Source organism: Suricata suricatta, chromosome 2, assembly GCF_006229205.1.
Source record: "Suricata suricatta isolate VVHF042 chromosome 2, meerkat_22Aug2017_6uvM2_HiC, whole genome shotgun sequence".
In the NCBI taxonomy this organism is placed as follows: domain Eukaryota; kingdom Metazoa; phylum Chordata; class Mammalia; order Carnivora; family Herpestidae; genus Suricata; species Suricata suricatta.
The window spans coordinates 94,844,423-94,864,764 of record NC_043701.1 but is presented as its reverse complement, the minus strand read 5'-3'; the positions used below and the strand labels follow the sequence as shown (position 1 = coordinate 94,864,764).

Genomic DNA, 20,342 nt, shown 5'->3' with positions numbered 1-20,342 from the left:
ACATATATATGTCTTTAAGGTTCTTTAATTCCATACGAAGTAAGCTCTTGCATCACTTTCATGTTGACAAATTATACAGTGCTTTTTAGCATGTCAGAGAGTCAGCTACTAGATGTTGTTAAAGTGTTTTAGCCTTATAATATATCAGTCAGCATTTACAGATTGCATTATTCCATAACTTTTCTCTCATGGTGTATCCTGACTCTGGATCACGCCCATTCAGGTAATTTCTTGGTACAAGAACAGCTAAATTGCCAGTTTAAACCCATACTTTGGCCAAAAGAATCATAACTACTAAAAATCTATTGCTACATTACCATGCTTGTTGATCTGACGTAGATGTTGTTTTTTAGATGGCAGTTTCCATCATTTGGCACCACTATGCCTGCCAATTTGCTATCAAGAGCAAGATGAGAGGTCTGATCTGTCATCACCAGCAGCAATCTTTTAGCTTCTTTTCGCCATCCAATATGACTCTTAAAATAAACATGCCATTAGATCTTGTACAATACCATAGATCTGTACTGTGGTTTCTATCTTAAGAAACGTTAAATTGGGAGTTTAACAAACATTAAGTAAGGCTAGAATGATGTGTGTCCATACAATGCTAGTTCCTATATAGCCCTAACTTTTATTTGTATACCCTCCATTTTACCACAGCCATTTGACTGCACTGTCTCCCAGCTAGAGATTTCTGGCGCTCCTCCAGAGGAAGAACAAGCCAGTGCTACAGACTGCAGAGCACCCACAGCAGTGTGAGGAGGAAAACAGGCTATTTCGAGCTCTTCTTTGGAAAGTGGTGAGTGAAAATGAGTAGGCTTTTTGGAAAGGATTTTCCAAGTACGTAAGTTATTCTTTCCCTTTTATGTTTTCCTATTTATTACCTTCTCCCAATTTAGCCCCTCTGTCCTGAACACATACCAAAATGAATGACACTGGTGACAAATGAGAGTCAGAAGAATGTATTCTTGTATATTATGTTTTGACTCTATATATCAAAGAGGAAAATAATCTTAAATTCTTGGGGAATTTTGTATCTGAGCAAAATAATATGAAATTTCTTACCTCACAGACAGCTGCCTGAAGCATGGCATCAAAACCTCCTTCAGGTGTATCTATATTTCCAGAGATCTTTTGTCTGTGAACTGCTTTTTCAAACTCAGTAATGTTCTCCGTCAAAGATAACACGTGAATGTATCCATGGGGAGGCATACAGTCTAAATTGTAGTCACTATGTGAGAATAGAAGAAATGGAAATTCTATTTTGCTATGCTTCATTTAAAGATCCAAAATACTACTCACAGTAAAATTGTGTGGTTTGGTGTAAAAAAGGAACATATTTTAATTTTTTTGCCAACGAAATTTTATTAGAGAAAATTGATACTTTATAAAATCACAGAAGAGTTCAATATTGTTGGATATTTCTTTGCAAGCAGGAAATAGGAATATAATGGTTTGGTATCCAAAAACTAAAATAGATTATACATGTTTAATATAGGATACCTAGAGATCTTTTATTATGCTAATATGTGTGGTTAATTTTTAAGAGAAGATCAGAATTTGCAGTGCTTTCCTATCATATTTGACCATGGAACAGCTGAAAAACACTTTTTGGGAAATGTTTTTAGGAATTCAGTGAAAACATTATACTATTGTTTAGTATTTAAAATATTATGCTAGTTTTTAAAGTGATGCTTGGTGTGTAAGTATTGGTGAATCATGAAAGTTTATTAAAATTGTTTTGAGAATCCCATGATGTTCCAAAAAGTAAGAGCCATTTCTCAGACACAGGTACATTAAGAGAAAAGGTGCACACAGCCCCATGAGGAGATGTATCCCTTACAACAATTAGCCAAGTTGTTTGGGTAGATTAGAGTGTATACTCTAAAGTGATCTGGACAACTTATAGAAATAGGAAAGATGTTAAAATGAAATGTTAACGAAGAACTGAACACATTTATCTCTGAGAACTCAACAGGAAATTAGGATACTGTGTGAGAAACTTTTATTTTTAAGATTCGTTCTTGTTTCATAGTGGGACATTGCTATTTAGAATCAGAGTTTCAGAATGTAAGAAAAGAGGCTCTTTCTAGAAACCAGACGTCTCATCTTTTGGACTACCTTCCAGGTATGAGCAGAGCTTTCTTTGAAGTCACATCTTAGACAGTAACTACAAACCTAGTCACAACACAGTAATGGAATGATCGTTGAGGTACTGGCAATATAAGCCCTTTAAATTTCACTAACCTTCATTTAACAAATTTGGTGCAACAGTCAAAAAGGACAAATACAGAATTCTCAAACAGGTATTGCTATATATGGTAACCTGAATATTAGAGGTTTTTCTAAAATTACTAATATTATTTGTAGGGCTTTTTTTTGTGATAAAACTGAGTCATATTTAAAAAAACAAAAAGTCCAAGCTACAGATAATCTCGTAAGCTTTCAGATAAAAACATACTTCCTCTCCAAATATTTTCATTTCTTACTTCATAAAACAAAAACATAAAATTTAGTAAGTCCTTTATATAAAAACAAAGAGAGATTTTATAAGAAAAAATTGAATATAGCATTATGAAATTCACATCAACCACTAGATACCTGCATTGATTATGAATCCTTTCTGGGTGGATGCTAATGTATGGTGAAACTGTTTTATCAACATATGAGCCAAATCCAAGGCGGAAGTCACGGGAGAAATATGACATTTTTCTAGATAAATCATTTCCAACGGAATTTAATTTTTCAATATTATTGTGCATTGATGCTGAGACATCAACCAGGTAATAAAGGTCCACAGGGTATTTCTTCAAAGGATGAATTTTCAGCATAAAGTTAGCTTCGGCTTCTAGTTCAAAGAAAGACAAACATCATGTAGTATTCATTTTAAACCTCTCAGCATAAGCTCTCAATGAATCGCTCATATTTTATATACAGAACAACTACCATAAATTTGTACTTAATGAATGAAGTTAGGAATATCTTGGAATAATTTTAAGGCAGTTGGAAAACTGCGTCAGTTTATTTGTTTCCAACTTCTACAACGGATTTCTCACAATTCTGTAGTGCAGATGTAGTAACATACGGGCCAATATAAATGTAATAGGAAATATATTGCCACATGAACCTGTGTTTCCCTTAGTAATTAGGAAAGCATAGCACAATACAGCATTCTATCTCCAGAGTTGGTGGCTGTATTGTTTTGAAAGTGGCTTTTGGCTTGAGGAAAACTAGAAAGGCATCTTAAGAAAAGTTACCTCTTGCTGGATGGAGATACAGTTTCATCCCTTTGGATTAAGGCATATTTACATAGGAGATATGAAGACGCTCGTACTGAGTAGTATGTTAACCTATTCAAAATAAGTAGCACCTCATTATGAATCAGATAATCAGATTCTTCCTAACAGTCGTGAGAAGGAATGAGAAGTGATCTAAAGACTGGTACCCAGCAGTGCCCTACTAAGAACCTGGGCAACAGCATCTGTCTAACATATAGTGGGCACTTAATAAACATATCTTGAAGAGGGATCATGGAGGTCAAGGAACTAGATGAGAAGAGAGGATCACCATGAGGAGAAATGTGGGAGCTTTCCAACAACTGTCTGCAGTACAATTTTATTTAAATCTCTGTCCATTATCGTTTGCTACTTACAAAGATCTGTATCATTGTATAAAAGGATATAGCACTCAACGGAGTTGGTAGTTCTGTATTTAATTATTTTAAATTTATTTTATTTATTATTTACTTGTTTTATTTGAATATAGTTGACACACAATATTACATTAGTTTTAGGTGTAAAACTTAAGTGATTTGTCAAGTTTATATGTTATGCTGTGTTCACCAGAAGTGTAGCTACCATCTGTTGTGTTCAATTGTTATTACAGTATTATGACTGTATTCCTTATACTGTGCCTTTTATTCCCATGACATATTCATTCCCTAATTGGAAGCCTGTAGGTATATGGTAAAAAGTCATCAATTTAAATAGAGGCTATTTGTGAATTTTACTTTTTTAAACAATAAAGTAAGTGCTTTGTAAGTCATTAAGTATTTGTCAGTGGAGAATAATTTGAGCAGACATTTTTTTAATAAACACCAATTTGAAAATACAATTGGTAGCCCACTCTACCTATCAAAAGAATTTTCTAACTTATCAAATCATATTTTCAGAAGTAGCTATAATTTCTTATAAATTATTTTACAAGTCCGATGTTTTTAAACCAGTTACAGAATAAGGTTTTTCTGGCATATAATAATAATGATGATGGGAGAAATGACTCATTACTCATTTGCCTCTATGTGCTGGAAACCCCTTTCCTGTAGCCCTTTACTGGGTCCAAGCTTTTGGGAGGAGAACTTGGCATGTGAAGGTCACCCAGCCCACTCTCTCACTCCTTCTGTTTAGGAGCTGGGCGGCCTCCAAAGAGCATATATTCAGCTCTGCTTTCCCAGTGTCTAGTGAGAATGCCTGTCCCTATGGAAGTGTCTTGCAACTTGGTTGGAGAAGTTCAATTCAGGAGAATGTCGAAAATCTAGACAGGGCCAGGTCAATAAGACAGAAATGGAACATAATTGGGGAGTATGGTTCATGTGGTTTAATGTGTGGATAAGCTGCTGCTGCTGCTGCTACTGCTTCTTTTTTTTTTTTTTTTCACCAATTGTGTAATTGTTTTTTAACTGTTGACTTGGGTATAAGGCTGAAGACTTTAGGCACTGACCACATGGTATTTTCATCTTGGTGATCATTACAGTTTATTGTGGCTCTGTCTAAAGATGATAGGATGTATGTTTTCCAGTGCATTGAAAAATGTACTAGATATTTAGTGTATTGTGCAGGTTGTTATAAAGTTGGTTAGTTATCTTAGCCAACAGAATCTGCAAAGGCATAGTCCTTAAAGAACTAAGATATTGGGGGAGGTCCAACCAAATGCTAGCCATATGTAGCCAGACAAGATCTCTTAGCATACACTAACATCTCTTAGCCTTCCAAGCAGATTGTGGTCTCCCTGACCTCACAGAAGAAGATGGCTGTATAGAAGCCTTGCCAAGTGGTCAGGGCTGGAGGGTTCAGGCTGCTGTAGCTTGACTTTGAAGTATAGCCTTAGACATGTACCCAGGTCGCTTCAAGACCTCAGCATGGGCTGAGGCTTCATTAAGACAAGTTTCTAATAAAGGGATAAAGAGACTCTTCCCATACACAGAGTGTTTAGTCATTTGTGGAGAAAACAATCATTACCACTTTTAAACTACAATGCATTTGAGGTTCCTATAAAGTTCTAGCTTTTAGTTGTCAGCTCAGTTAGGCAGCCCTAGATTGGCTGATCCCAAACCCCACTTTACTTGTTAAGGAGGAAACTGAAAGGGCCATGCTTGGATTACTGTGTTTTGCCCATAAGCTTGAGATATTCCATATATGCTTTCTGGCTGGGTTTTGATGGCTTCATTTATACAGGAGGAAGAGTTAGTAGAAACACCTTTTCATGGAGACATAGATATTGTGTCCCCTGATAAAATCTCCACTCAGGTTCACACCGGGGTGCCACCAACACAGCGCTCAAAAGGCAAATGACATTAAAGAGATATTGAATATGATGGATGAGAAGGAAACAGATGTAAAAATAAGATTTGATATCTGTGACTCTCATTGCTTTGAGGTTATCAATGTAGGTGGCAATGGCATAAATGCTACTCAGAGAGTGGTGGATTCTTTTAGTGGCCAAAAACTACTAAGTAACATAATCTATGTAAAATATTTACCACAGTATTTGGAACAAAGTAAATATACATATGTTAGTAATTATTATTACTACTTTTACTAAGTTATAAGCCTCATTAGGGTAAAAACTATTCATTTATCTCTGAAGCCTCTGGTTTGGTACATGCACAGCCACTCACAGATCTGTTAAACTAAACTACATGGAAGCACATTTTGATAAAGCGTTTCAAAAGGTCCACACATTTACCTTAGTGAATATATCTAATATCTATGACTTCTTTCCCACAGCGTAGGAAAAACTTAGTTTCCTCTATTTGAAAGCAAAGTATATCATCTGGCCCCAAAATGATTATGCTACTACTTATATTATCTCCAAGAAAGCTTAATTTTTATACCTTTTGAGATTCTAAATGCTCAGATCCTTTCTTCCATCAATTAACTTCAAAGGGAAGAAGTGAGTCTGTGACATAGAATAAGAAATAGGACTTGGAGGAAAGCTGAGACCTACTTAGAACTATTGCCAGTCGTGGCGCGAAAAGCCCAAAGAATGAAGAGTAGTGAATGAGTTTTAAATCACTCAAATAATGGTGTGAACATCTCTGAAGACTTGGCTGCAATAACATTAAGAAAAGATAACTAAAAACGTTCTACATAAGATGAAATTGAGAAACTGTAAGAAAATGTGGAAAACTAGCAGGAAGGGAACAGCCAAATTCTGTTTCTTATACTTGGGTGGGAGAAGGAGAGGCCCCAAAATGAGATGGGCTTGAAACACCAAGGCACAGACTCCCGCACATTTCTGAATTTCCTTGGGGCATAAAATAAGGGACTGTGCCAAGGAGTGGAGGGGAAATAATGCATGATTTCTATATTTTTATGGTTAATTTTTTTTATTTAAGAAGAATACCTGAAAAAATCTTATATTTTAAATTAAGTTATACTAAATTAAAGGACATTTTCTTACAGTACAACAATGAATTAAGGTTGAAACATTTTCTTAAGTTAATAAAGTATAGATTATACATATACATATACTTATCATATATATTATATTACTTGTAAAGCAAAATTAGAGAATTCCTTTCTCTCTCCTACCTTCCTAAAGATTTCATTTCAGTGTTCTTAGGGAACATGAAGTAGGATCAATAGCTTCTTTCTGTTATTATTTTTTCATAAGATTTATAAATAAAAGTAAGAAAAATGTATAGTTTAAGAAGTAAAAAATAAAAGAAAATGTCATTTTTAAATCTCATCTTAAACATTCAATAATATATAATATATATTACATATATTATATATATTAATTACATATACAATAGAACTCTACTAACATTCTTTAAAAAGTTTAGTCAGTATATGATAAATTCATGAAAAAATTTAGATTCTCAGTGGATGCTACATTGAATATAATAAATTTTTAGAAGATAAGAATAAAGTGATTGTAAATAAATCAGTATCAATATTAGGGGGTACATTTATTTTCTACTTAAGTATGCTTTATATATGTATCATGGCAGAAGGGACTTTCATATCAGGAGGCATGATGTTTCTATATATCTGGAGTTGGTAAAATGTAGCTTTATATATTCTGCTTCAAAGCTGGAATGTCAGGGCACCTGGGTGGCTCAGTCAGTTAAGCATCCAACTCTTGATTTCGGCTCAGGTCATGATCCCAGAATCATGGGATTGAGCCCTGTTTTGGGTCTGCGCTGACAGCACAAAGCCTGCTTGGGATTCTCTTTCCTACTCTCTTTGCTCCTACCCTGATCGAGTTCACTCTCTCTCTCCCAAAATAAATAAATGAACTTAAAAAAAAAAAAAAGCTGGCAGGCCTTTGCTGTCACGTGCAATTTTTTTAAAGGTTATTTCTACACTGTCAGTGGAGAGCCCAATGTGGGGCTCCATCCCACAAACAGTGAGATCATGACCTAGCTGAAATCAAGAGTCTGATGCTTAACTGACTGAGCCACCCGGGCACTCTGCCATATACATTTTTTAGATGAACTTATTGAGTGTAATTTAATAACTATTTGTTATATATGTATATTACAATATATAGTTCTGTCATAGCTATGTTGGAAAGATGATTTATACCCATTAGATATCTATACTAATTTGCATACAGAAATTCAAATAGTAGTGTGAAACTGCATAAAATCAAGCCCCATAGTGGACATGATATTAAACATTTCTCTTTTCAATCTTCTACTCCCCATAGTGCCTTCACTGACCATCACTTATGAAATCATGTTGAGGTTTCCCACATCTTTATCCAACATGTATCTCCTGCTGAACTTCAGCCTTAAATATAATAAGTCACTATCTCAAGATGTCTCAGTTTGAACTCAGTACTACACCTTCCACAGAAGACAGCCATCCCTCTCACTTTGTTGCTTGAGCCATAGCCCCAGTGTCCCCTTCCTGGGGATGCTAATGGGAGACATTATTTCTTATGCCTGTTGTTTTCCTCCTGCCTCATTACCATTACTGTCACTGCTTATCTATATAGCAGTAAACTGTTAATTTTCCTGAACTGTTAAGTTTTAGTCTCAGGGAAGATTCAACCACCATTGTGTCTACAAAAAAGGAACAAACTAAATTCATTTAAATGAATAAATTTAAGTGTAACACAATAATAGAAATTCACCTTGTAATTTTCAAATTCTGAGCATTTAAAACAGAGCAAGACATTTTGAAAGGATATAGTCATATTATTAGAGGCAAATAATAAATGATAAGCTTCATGTATAAGCCACTGAAAATTAATATTCTGTTAGAAAAACAGGAAAATTTGTATGAAAGGCAAATCATGCACACACAAAAAGAACTAAAAATCATTAAAATAAGCTTAGGAAAAATGTTCCAACTTTTTAGTTCTAGGAAAAAGGAAAAAGAAAACAGCTAACAGACTAGTTACACATAAAAACTTAAGAGATTAAAAGGAATGAAAAGGCAAGGTTAACTCTGAAAGGCTTAACTGAACATCTATTTTTCTTGCAAATAACCTGATAATATACATTGGTAGCCTAAATAAATTTTTATATATTTGACCTAGTAAATCTATTTATAAGAATTTATCCTAAATGAATATCCTGTTTTATACAAAGATATATGCATAATGATATCATTAAAGATTTGCTTTAAAAAAACTTTATTCAAATTGGATTGGGATTGTTTTATTGATTCATTTGGATTTTGTTACATTTATAGAGTATGTTTATGGAAAACTGCCATTGCTAAAATACTGTCTTCCTTTTTTTAATTTAAATTTTAGTTAAAATGTAGGACAATATTAGTTTCAGAAACAATTCATTGTACTCAATGCTCATCACAAGTGCCCTCCTTAGTAGCCATCACCCATCTAGTCCATCTCCCACCCCCTCACTCCATGAAACCAGTTTGTTCTCTATCATTAAGAGTCTCTTGTGGTTTGTTTCTCTCTATTCTCTCTGCCCCCCTTATGTTCATCTGTTTTGTTTTTTAAATTCCACATATATGTGAAATCATGTGGTATTTGACCTTCTCTGATTGACTTAGTATAATACATTTTAGCTCCATCCACATTCCTGCAAATGGCAAGATTTTATTCTTTCTGTGTCTGAGTAATATTCCTTCACTCACACACACACACACACACACACACACACACACACACACACACACCCTACATCTTCTTTATCCTTTTATCAGTTGATGAACATTTGGGGTCTCTCCATAGTTTGGTTCTTGATAATGTTGCTATAAACATTGGGGTGTGAGTACCACTTCAAATCTATATTTTTATATCATTTGGGTAAATACCTAATAGTGCAATTGCTAGATCATAAGGTAGTTCTATTTTGTAGTTTTGTGAGGAACCTCCATACTGTTCTCTAGAGTGGCTGTACCAGTTTGCATTGCTACCAACACCTGTGTTTCTTGTGTTATTAATTTTCGCCATTCTGAAAAGTGTGAAGTGGTATCTCATTGTGATTTTGATTTGTATTTCTCTGATGATTAGTGATGTTAAGCATCTTTTCATGTGTCTTTTAGCCATTTCTTTGGAAAAGTGTCTATTCATGTCTTCACAGTTCTTAACTGGATTCTTTGTTTTTTGGGTGTTGAGTTTGTTTAAGTTCTTTATAGATTTTGGATGCTAACCTTTATCAGATATGTCATTTGTAAATATCTTCTCCCATTCTTCAGGCTTCCTTTTAGTTTTGTTCATTGTTTCCTTCGCTGTGCAGAAACTTTTTGTTTTGATAAAGTCCCAATAGTTTATGTTTGCTTTTGTTTCCCTGACCTTCTGCAAGGCCTTCTGGCTGATGTCAAAGAGGTCACTGCCTATGTTCACCTCTAGGATTTTGATGGTTTCCTGCCTCATATTTAAGTCTTTCATCCTTTTGAATTTATTTTTGAGTGTAGTGTAAGAAAGTGATTTGGTTTCATTCTTCTGCATATCGTCTTCTAGTTTTCCCAACAAATTTGTTGAAGAGACTGTCTTTTTTACATTGGATATTCTTTCATGCTTTATTGAAGCTGAGTTGACCATATTGTTGTGGGTCCACTTCTGGGTTTTCTACTCTGTTCCATTGATCTGTGTGTCTGTTTTTGTGCCAGTACCATACTGTCTTGATGAGTATTGCTTTGTATTACAGCTTGAACTATAGAATAATGATGCCTCCAGTTTTGTTTTTCTTTTTCAGGATTGCTTTGGCTATTCCAGGTCTTTGTGGTTCCATATAGATTTTAGGATTGCTTGTTCTAGCTCTGTGAAAAATGCTGCTCATATTTTGATAGGGATTGCATATAATGTGTAGATTATTTGAAGAGTACAAAAATTTTAACAATGTTTGTTCTTCCAATCCATGAGCATGAAATGCTTTTCCATTTCTTTATGTCCTCTTAAATTTCTTTCATAAGTTTTCTATAGTTTTCAGAGTATAGATCTTTTACATCTTTAGTTAGGTTTAGTCCTGGGTATCTTATTGTTTTTGGTGCATTTGCAACTGGGATCTATTCCTTGATTTCTTTTTTCTGCTGCTTCTTTATTGGTGTATAGAAATGCCACAGGTTTATGCACATTGATTTTTTTAGTGTTTATTTATTCTTGAGAGAGAGAGAGAGAGACAAAGTATGAGTGGGGGAAGGGACGATAGAGAGGGAGACACAGAATTCAAAGCAGGCTCCAGGTTCTAAGCTGTCAGCACAGTGTCCAATGCAGGGCTTGAACCCACGAACCGTGAGATCATGACCTGAGCCGAAGTTGGCTGCTTAACCAACTGAGCCACCCAGGTGCCCCATTCTGCATACTGATTTAATATCTTGCCATATTCATTGGCTTCCATGTATTTCTTTAATTTGTTCTTTAATTTCCGGGTTAACCCATTTATTCTTCAGTAGGATGTTCTTTAACCTCATATATTTCAGGGCTTTGCAAATTTTTCTTGTGGTTGACTTCAAGTTTTATAGCATTGTGATCTGAAAATAGGCATGGTATGATCTTGATCTTTTTTACTTGTTGAGGGCTTATTTATAATGCAGTATGTGATCTATTCTGGAGAATGTTCCATGTGCACTCCAGAAGAATGTATTCTGCTTTAGGATGAAATGTTCTGAATATATTTGTTAAGTTCATCAAGTCCAGTGTATTATTCAAAGCTATTGTTTCCTTGTTGATTTTCTATTTAGATGATATATCCATTGCTGTGAGTGGGGTGTTAAAGTCATGCACTATTTTGGATTATCAGTGTGTTTCTTTATATTTATTATTAATTATTTATATATTTGGTTTTCCAAGTTGGAGGCATAACTATTTACAACTGTTAGATCTTCTTGATGAATAGACCCCTGAATTATGATATAATTAGTGCCTTTCTTCATCTCTTGTTACAGTCTGCTTTAAAATCTAGTTTGTCTGTGTGGCACCTGGGTGGCTCAGTCGGTTAAGCATCCAACTTCAGCTCAGGTCCTGATCTCAATGCTTGTGGGTTCAAGCCCCATAATGGACTCTGTGCTTACAGCTCAGAGCCCGGAGCCTGCTTTGAATTCTGTGTCTCCCTCTCTGCCCCTCCCCCCATTCACACTCTATCTTGCTCTCAAAAATGAATAAATGTTAAAAAACTAAAAAAAAAAAATCTAGTTTGTCTGATACAAGTATGGCTACTCCAGCTCTATTGATGTCCATTAGGACTATAAATGGTTCTTTATCCCCTCACTTTCAATTTGCAGGTGTCTTTAGGTCTAAAATGAGTCTCCTATAGGCAGCATATAGATAGATCTTGTTTTTTAAACTATTCTGATACCCTGTCTTTTGACTGGAGCATTTAATCCATTTCCACTCAGAGTGATTATTTAAAGATATGAATTTAGTGCCATTGTGTTACCTATAGAATTGGTATTTCTGGTAATGCTGTCTGGTCCTTTCAAGTCTTTGTTGCTTCTTTTTTTTTTTTCCTCCATTCAGAGTTCCCCTCAAAATTTATTGTAGTGCTGGTTTAGTGCTCACAAACTCTTTTAGTTTTTGTTTGTCTGGGATTTCTTTATTTCTCCTTTTATTCTGAATGATGTCCTTGCTGGATAGAGTGTTCTTGGCTGCATATTTTTCCCATTCTGCACACAAGTATCTTTTGCAACTCCTTTCTGGCCTGCCATGTTTCCATGGACAGATCTGTTACACACCTGATCTGTCTTCCCTTGTAGGTTAAGGACTTTTTTTTCCCCCTTGAGGCTTTCAGGATTCTTTCCTTTTATTGAATTTAATGAGAGTTCTCTGTGCTTCATGAATTTTGATGTCTGTGTCCCTTCCCAAATTAGGGAAGTTTTCTACAATAATTTACTCACATAAACCTTCTGCCCCTTTTTCTCTCTTTTTGTCTTCTGGGATTCTTATGATACAAATGTTATTATGTTTTAATAAATCACTGAGTTCCCTAAGTCTGCCTTTATGCTCCCTGACCTTTGCTTCTTTCTTTTTTTCAGCTTCATTATCTTGCATAATTTTATCTTCCGTATTGCTCATTCTTTCCTCTGCCTTATCCATCCTTGTTTTTATGGCTTCCATTTGGGTTTGCATCTTGGTTACAGTATTTTTAATTTTGGCCTGACTAGATTTTAGTTATATCTGCAGAAAGGGATTCTCTGGTGTCTTCTATGCTTTTTTCAACCCCAGTTAGTATCCTTATAATCATTGTTTTAAATTCTAGTTCCAACATGTTACTTATATCTGCATTGATTAAATCCCTGGACATTTCTTTTTTTTAAATCTTTAAAAAAAATTTTCTTATGTCTTTATTTTATTTTGAGAGAAAGACACAGAGAGTGAACAGGGGAGAGGCAGAGAGAGAGGGAGACACAGAATCTGAAGCAGGCTCCAGGCTCTGAGCTGTCAGCACAGAGCCCGATGTGGGGCCCAAACCCACGGACCTTGAGATTATGACCTGAGCTGAAGTAGGACACTCAACCGACTGAGCCACCAGGTGCCCTCTGGACATCATTTCTTCCTGTTCTTTCTTTTGAGGTGAATTCCTCCAGCTTGTTGTTTTGGAGGAAGAAAAAAGAACAACAATAATAGAATGAAATAAAAAATTTTTAATTAAAAATAATTTTTTAGATCCTAGATCTGAGATGTGTTTTGGTTTGCTTGTTAGAGAAGCTGCCATGTTCTCTCTCTCAAATTATGTAAATTGTTCTATTAATCCTCAGATCAATTTCCTAGGTATCTAAAATGGTTTGATGTTGATCTACCTGTGTTCGAGAGAAAGACAAACCCAGGTTCCCTTTACTAAACTCTGATCTTAACTCTTTCTGTCATAATATTGTCTTCCTAATCAGCAACATAAAATTCTTCTGCATTTATTTATATCTTCTTCTAGTAGCACAATGAATCTTACACATTTTTTAAAAGTTTTTCCCTAGATAGTTTCTGTTTTAGGTTACTGCTATGAATTGATCCCTTTTTAAAATCATATTTAATATTACATAGGAAATCCATTAATTTGAATATTTTAAAAAACATTCTGCCATCTTATTTATTTACTTATATATGTGTTTATTTATTTTTAAAAATCTGTGTACCTTATTTATATAACAAGGCTGTGGAGTTTATTTTTATTTTTACGTTATTTTATTCTTAAAGTAAACTGTAGGCCCAAGGTAGGGCTCAAACTCATGACCCAGATCAAGAGTTGCATGTTCTGTGGACTGAGCCAGCCATGTGCCTCTATTCTTTTGTTTTCTATTTTAAAAGTTAGGTTAGTTGATTTGCTTGGATTTATGAGATAGAGATATGATGATAATTTTGCTTTATCTTTTAAAAATATTTATAACCTATATTTGGTTTTCTTGTCTGCTTTTACTTAAAACTTCCATAAGGATTTTAATATATATTAAGGAACTATTTTTCAATTTTTCTTTGGAAGAATAGACACTAACTTTTATTGTATCAGTTTTCAGCATCTGTTGAGATAACAAAATATAAATATTTTTCCTTTCAGCATTCTTTTATTACATATGGTTTAATGTGATTTCCTAATATGTTAAGGATTTAATACTAGGGTTATGCTAACCTTGTACAAATTGAGTAGCTTCTAGGCCTTTTCTAAAACTAATGGAAGAGTTTATGTAGTGCAGGGATAATGTATTTACTAAAATTTGGGTGAACATTAAATCATTTATTCTGAAGAAAACATTCAGACCTAATTTGGGTATTTTATAACTTTATAATGTTCTTAATTTCTTTGATCTTTATTAGGTTTCTTAGGTTTCACTCTTTCTTGAGTCAATATTAGTCATGCATATTTTTCTTAAAATTACCTATATTATTAAGATTTATACATTTTACCATAGATTTTTGTGAGTAATATTTTCTTAATGTCTTTTTTCCCTTAATATTCGTGTCTCTGATAATAATCTATATAACTGGATTATTTATTCTTTTTTCTTACCTAGCTTTGCTAACAATTTATTTATTGGACTTTACAAAAAACTAGCTCTTGGATTTATACATTCATTTTACATTTTTATTTCTATTTTTCATTTCATATTTTTTCTTAATTTATGAATTCTTCCCTCTTGTTTTTCTTATGGCCATTTTTTTTACTCCTATATCTTAATTTGGGTGCTTAGTTAATTTTTGTTCATTTTTCTTTAATAATAAAAGCATTTAAAGATCTCAGGTTTTCTGGGAGCAACTTCATTCATGAGACATATTTTGATGTGTGTTCTTGTTATTATTAAATGGTGTATGACTAGAGTTTTAATTTATTCTTGGAGGTAGACTTTATTTAGGAGAAACTTTTCTTAGTTTGTTATTTAATATTTGTTTATTGTCTTATACTGATTTCAAATTTTATAGCACAGTGTACAGAGATATTGTCCTATAAAAATAGTTTTCACTTTTTGGAATTAAGTTTTCTTGCCTAAAGTATGCCTAATTTCTAAAACTACTCCATGGCCTTTGAAAATATTATTTTATAAATCAAGAGCTATGGACTAAATTGTGTTCCCTCCAAATTTACGTGGAATCCCTAACCCATAATGTGATGGTGTTTGGAGATGGAGCCTTTGGGAGATAACTAGGGTTAGATGAGTAATGAAGTGGGGGGGGCCCTCATCATGAGATTAGAGCCCTTATGGGAAGAGACTCCAGAGACCTCTATCTCCATCTTCCTCTCTCTGTGTGTCTCTTTTTCTCCCTTCCCAGGAACCAAATCAGCCAGTACCTTGATCTTGTACTTTCTAACTTCCAGGACTGTGAGAAAATAAATTTCTGTGATTTATGTCCCTAGTGTACAGAATTTTGTCATAGTACCAATAGAAGATGGTGAATGGCATAATCTTACCAACCTAATTACTTTCATTTTTGTGTATCCCTTTCCAATTGTTACTTGTATATGTCCATACTGGGATTTATAATTGTTTTATATGATGAAGAGCATAGTTTTAATTGGAAGCTGGGAATATGCTTAGGGCCAAGAAAGAAATAGACTTTGTTTTTCTGGTAATTGAAGAATCCGGAGAAATAGCTCCACTTTGGAATAGGAAGGTCATGTGTCAATAATGGTTATTTAAAAATTTAATGCCAGGATAAGACCACCCAGAATGAAATAATGAAGACTCAAAGTCAATTGCATACTGCTTAAATCTAAGTGCATCTAACTGACTGGTACATACCTGTGTACCTGAAATTATCTTGCCATATTAGCTTATACACTGGGATTCTCTAAACATCGGAAGAAAATGAATAATTTCCAGTGGCCTACCACATGTGCCAAACTGTGTAATACAATGTGATGAAATGGCAAGTATAAGAAAAGTATAGGAGAAGAGAAGTATGTGTTAATCTCCGGAGCCATCACAAAGCAGTTCAAGTTAATTATGATAATTATGAATTGTAGTTTGGTGTTTAAAAGTTTATCACAAAGGATCTAAGGAGTTAGCTTAATTTACATCTCTTACTAATTAATTAATCAACTAATCAAGTCAACAAATACTTATAGAATGTTTACAGAAAGCCAGCACTCTGTGAAGCTTTGGAGAAAGAGTGGAATAAAACATGTTCTCTTTCTTCAAGAGCTGGCAATGGAATTGTAACACAATTACACTACAATGTGATCAAGTCTGGAAACACATAATTATAAGATAGTGTGGTCAGGTTTTCAGAGTGTCCGAGGCCACACAGCTAGCTAGCTGTAAGCACAAAAATGAGCAGAATTCTGATTTCTTTATTCTGAGCTCTCTGTTATTTCTACTACAATAATATTGCCATCCACAAAATATTAACTATAAGAAAATAAAGCTAAATGTAATTTCAAGTCAGAATCATCATAGATTTATTTGAAAATCACCAAACCTGGACGCAGCTGGATCAACACTTCTCCTGGTGTCACCTGGGTATTAATTTCATTTTCACTTGGTATTACATGCACAGATGGGTATTCTATCGATTCAGTCGAGCAGCCTTTGCTTATTAAATTGGAAATAATATCACAACGTTCACTTCTTGATCCACCTGAAATGAAATCCTGTTTAAAAGAAGGAAAATCACTGTTGTTTTCAGTGCACTTCATCTCAGTTATAACCAAAGAAAACCACACAGCAAATACTGCAAAGTAGCCATCTTCCAATGTCATATGACTTATGCAACTCTTCAAAATATCTGCTTGTTTCCAATAAGAATACTAACAAATTTGTTTTAAATAAAGCTTTAATTCCTAAATCATATATAAAAAGAAGAAAATGAATATTAAAGAAGAAACTTAAGCCAAGTACTTTAAATATTGTTAACTAACTGTAAAATTATACCAACTTAATTGTTTCTAAGTATTTTACATTGGAAAGATGGCTTCAAAAGAAAAATTTATCCAAAATAGATCATTCAGTTGTTCCAATTGTAAGTCTCAGTTCTCAAAGAACCCAATTGGTATATGTATTATAAATTACTATGTTTGGAATATGAGGGCAAGTTCTCAGGAGTCACATGCCCAATAAGGTACTGAAAATTCACAGAAGGATGAATTGGAGATCTATATTTCTTATTCCACAAAATCCCCCAACTTCTTAGACACACTATAGCCTATAAATAATTTAATAAACCAAGAAAGATGTTCATAATGAGGCTGGGAGATACAAGATTACAGCTAAAATGATCCTGGATTTGCAATTGAATCTATAACTTTTATTACTATTTGGCATTGGTTAGTTGATATTTAATAGCCATCCAAGAAACTCAGAATTAGTGGAACAAGATTAAAATTCAGTTTATCCTGAGAAAAAAAAATGATATTTTTATTCTTCATGTAACCATTCAGGTTTTTCTGAGAACAGGAAACATATTTAAAGTATACTTTATAATATACAATGTTGCCCTGAATTATTTGGAATATTTGTTTACGTATTAGATAGATTATTTGCTCAGTGATTTTCCTGGCGGTGGCTATTTTGATCTACATTCAGTCATTCCTTCTTTAATTCAGCTGATTCAGGGAATTGGGTTTCTAATTAATCATTCAACCAAAGAATACAGATTGAATACTTACACAGGAACAGTAGTTTTTAGGTGCTGAGGATACAGAATGCAACAAGACAGAGACCTTGTTGCCTAAAAGTCAATAGACCATTGGTGAATCCAGTCATTAAACAAGTAAATGTAATTATTATGGGCATTAATTTATGGGAAGCATAGAATTTCAAAGGGGTATGGAGAAAGGAAATTATCAAGTTCAGTATTAGTTATTGATTAGATACTTAGATCACTAATTATGAATAGGAACATCCAAAGCACTGGAATTAGATGGTATGGTGATAGGCAATATGAAAACATTATAACAAAGATTTTAATTTAATTCCTCTCTTAATTTAGAACAGGGATTCAAAAACTAGGGATGGTGGGACAAATACAGAAATCCATGGCCTGTTTTTGTATTGGTTGAGTGCTAAAAAAAATGCTTTCTACATTTTAAAAATGCTATAAAACAATTTAAAAAGGGCATGCAAAAGAAACAGTATGTGGCCCATAAAATTTAAAAAATATTTAGTGTGGGACCCTTTACAGTACTGACTCTGAATTAGAGTGTGAAGCACCCTTGTAATATACATATATTAAGAGACAAAAGGGGATATATTCTTTTCAATCAAGATTTCCAGCTGTCATTTGGTAAGTGACTTCATGAGAAAAGAAATTTCAGTTTGCTTTGCTAGATTTTTAGCGTGATGTTTAAAATCTCCAAAGCCTTAATTTCTTGTATCCAAATTTATTCTGTCCATTGATAAAACTTAGAGGTACTCAATATAAGATTTAGCTCAAAGAAGGGTGGCATATATTGCTATCATATGTATCACTTTCCTTCAGAAAGCTCCAAGCTAGATGAGGGGATCTCTCCTATCCTAGAGGTTGAGCAATACTGACAGTTTATAAGGCTTGGTACCTCTATGTTTATGACAGGCCACAGACAAAGGACTACATGCATTTAATAGATGTAAAAATGCCAAGACTTCAAATCAAGAAAGGAAATAAAATACAAGTAATTCTGATTCTTCTTTTCAGCTAGGGATTCTGTTATGTGTGTATACAGAAATGGAAAAGAAGGGAGTACAGTTAATTGACTGCAACTATACATCATGCTATGCCATTTGACCTTTAAATGTCAAATCATTTTGCTGAAATAGGCAAAATAGTCTCAATTATTTTGCAATGTCTGATTCAGCATGGCTGTTTTTACTCCCCTGTAAAAACTGAGTTAGAAAATCACTGCCAATTTGACAATTAGGTTTGAGAAGGGAAGAAAAGACCGTGACATCAAAATAAAGAATGGAATGCTGCCCCTGCCCGCTGTGGCCTACTTTCCACTTTGTATAAAAGAAAAGAATTTCAAACCACACCCTTTTAATTTGTGGTGTTTTGTGTCATTTTAATTTCTTCTAATTCTTATATTTTCCTTTTTCTACAAGAAATACACAAGCAAAACCATACAACTTCTGCATCCAAATCCCATTTGTAAATGAAAAGCCCAGGTTTGAAGTTACCCAGGTAGCTTTTCATCGTTTGTTACTTTCATCCATTCAATATAATTTTCTGGGGAAAACATAAGAAAAGTTTTTTCTTCTTATTTCTGAGTCTTTCTGATTTCCAAACATGGCAATCTGCAAGATAATGAAAGAACTCTATCGTCTTCCTTTTGACAGTGAATACTCTTTGTGTTGTATTTTAGAATAATTAGGTTTGAAGGCTGCCCTCTAAACCTCTGACTATGTAATCACAATCTGTGTATGACACATAGCATGCAGGAGAAGATGAAAATTCTCCAAAACTCATTAAGCCTTTTACATATGTTCAAAAGGAGCTTGATGCATTAAACTAGGCCATCTTGATTAGGTCTTGTCCATCCTAATTATTTTCTAATTATTTTATGTAGCATAGAGAGAAAGAGAAGGCAAAACACCTAGAACATCAGATTAACATAGTCTATAAGAATGTAGGCAAATATAATATACCCTTTCCAAATTTTCTGGTGCTCTTTTACTTTTGGCCAGCTTTGAAAATTATGCAAACTAGGCTTAATTGTTACTGTTTATTGATTCTAATCATGAATAGAGAAAAAAAATGCCTATTCTTTCCCTGTTCCTTCACTCTGGTTGGTTAAGAAATAAGAGACATCAGTTGCATATGTGCCTAATGGTGAGTAATTTTTCAAAATTAACCATTGTATTCTTCCTCTTGAGGATGTCAGGCTTCAGGGAGTGGACAGCTCCTTCTGTTAATGATATGGCTAGTGTCTGAGTCCTAACACTGGTTGCTCCATACTAAGTTGTATTCCTAACACAATCTTCAGTGGTTCCAAAACGTGAATGAGTTGCTCTGGAATGTCACTCAAGTTCTTACAGTAACAACTCCGTTTCTTAAGCAATGCTTGTGTCAAATGCTTGTCGCATACTGTTTCATTTAGTCCTCACAGTAGTATGTCATAGGTACAATATTTATTTCCATTTTAGAGCTAAGGAAAACTGAGATCCAGAGTAGTTAGAGTAATGTATCCAAGTTTATATGGTTAGAAACTGATAGCCCTAGGATTTGAATCCAAGTTGACCTCATTTCAGAGTATGAATTAGATGACCCTGTAGTATACCGAAGATTCTGGGACATAAACA

At 34.1% G+C, this 20,342-nt stretch overlaps 1 protein-coding gene across 2 annotated transcripts in view; it reads right to left on the bottom strand.

The window, feature by feature from the left end:
* ITGB8 (integrin subunit beta 8) overlaps nucleotides 1-20,342 on the bottom strand; it is an 83,300-nt gene that overhangs the window by 32,389 nt on the left and 30,569 nt on the right. For both annotated transcript variants that reach the window (XM_029929805.1, XM_029929813.1), the window contains exons 3-6: nucleotides 16,549-16,720; nucleotides 2,602-2,848; nucleotides 1,066-1,231; nucleotides 318-476 (exon numbers count right to left, since the gene is read on the bottom strand). In XM_029929805.1, the coding sequence (XP_029785665.1) occupies nucleotides 318-476; nucleotides 1,066-1,231; nucleotides 2,602-2,848; nucleotides 16,549-16,720 (744 nt within the window). The remainder of the gene's footprint in view (nucleotides 1-317; nucleotides 477-1,065; nucleotides 1,232-2,601; nucleotides 2,849-16,548; nucleotides 16,721-20,342) is intronic.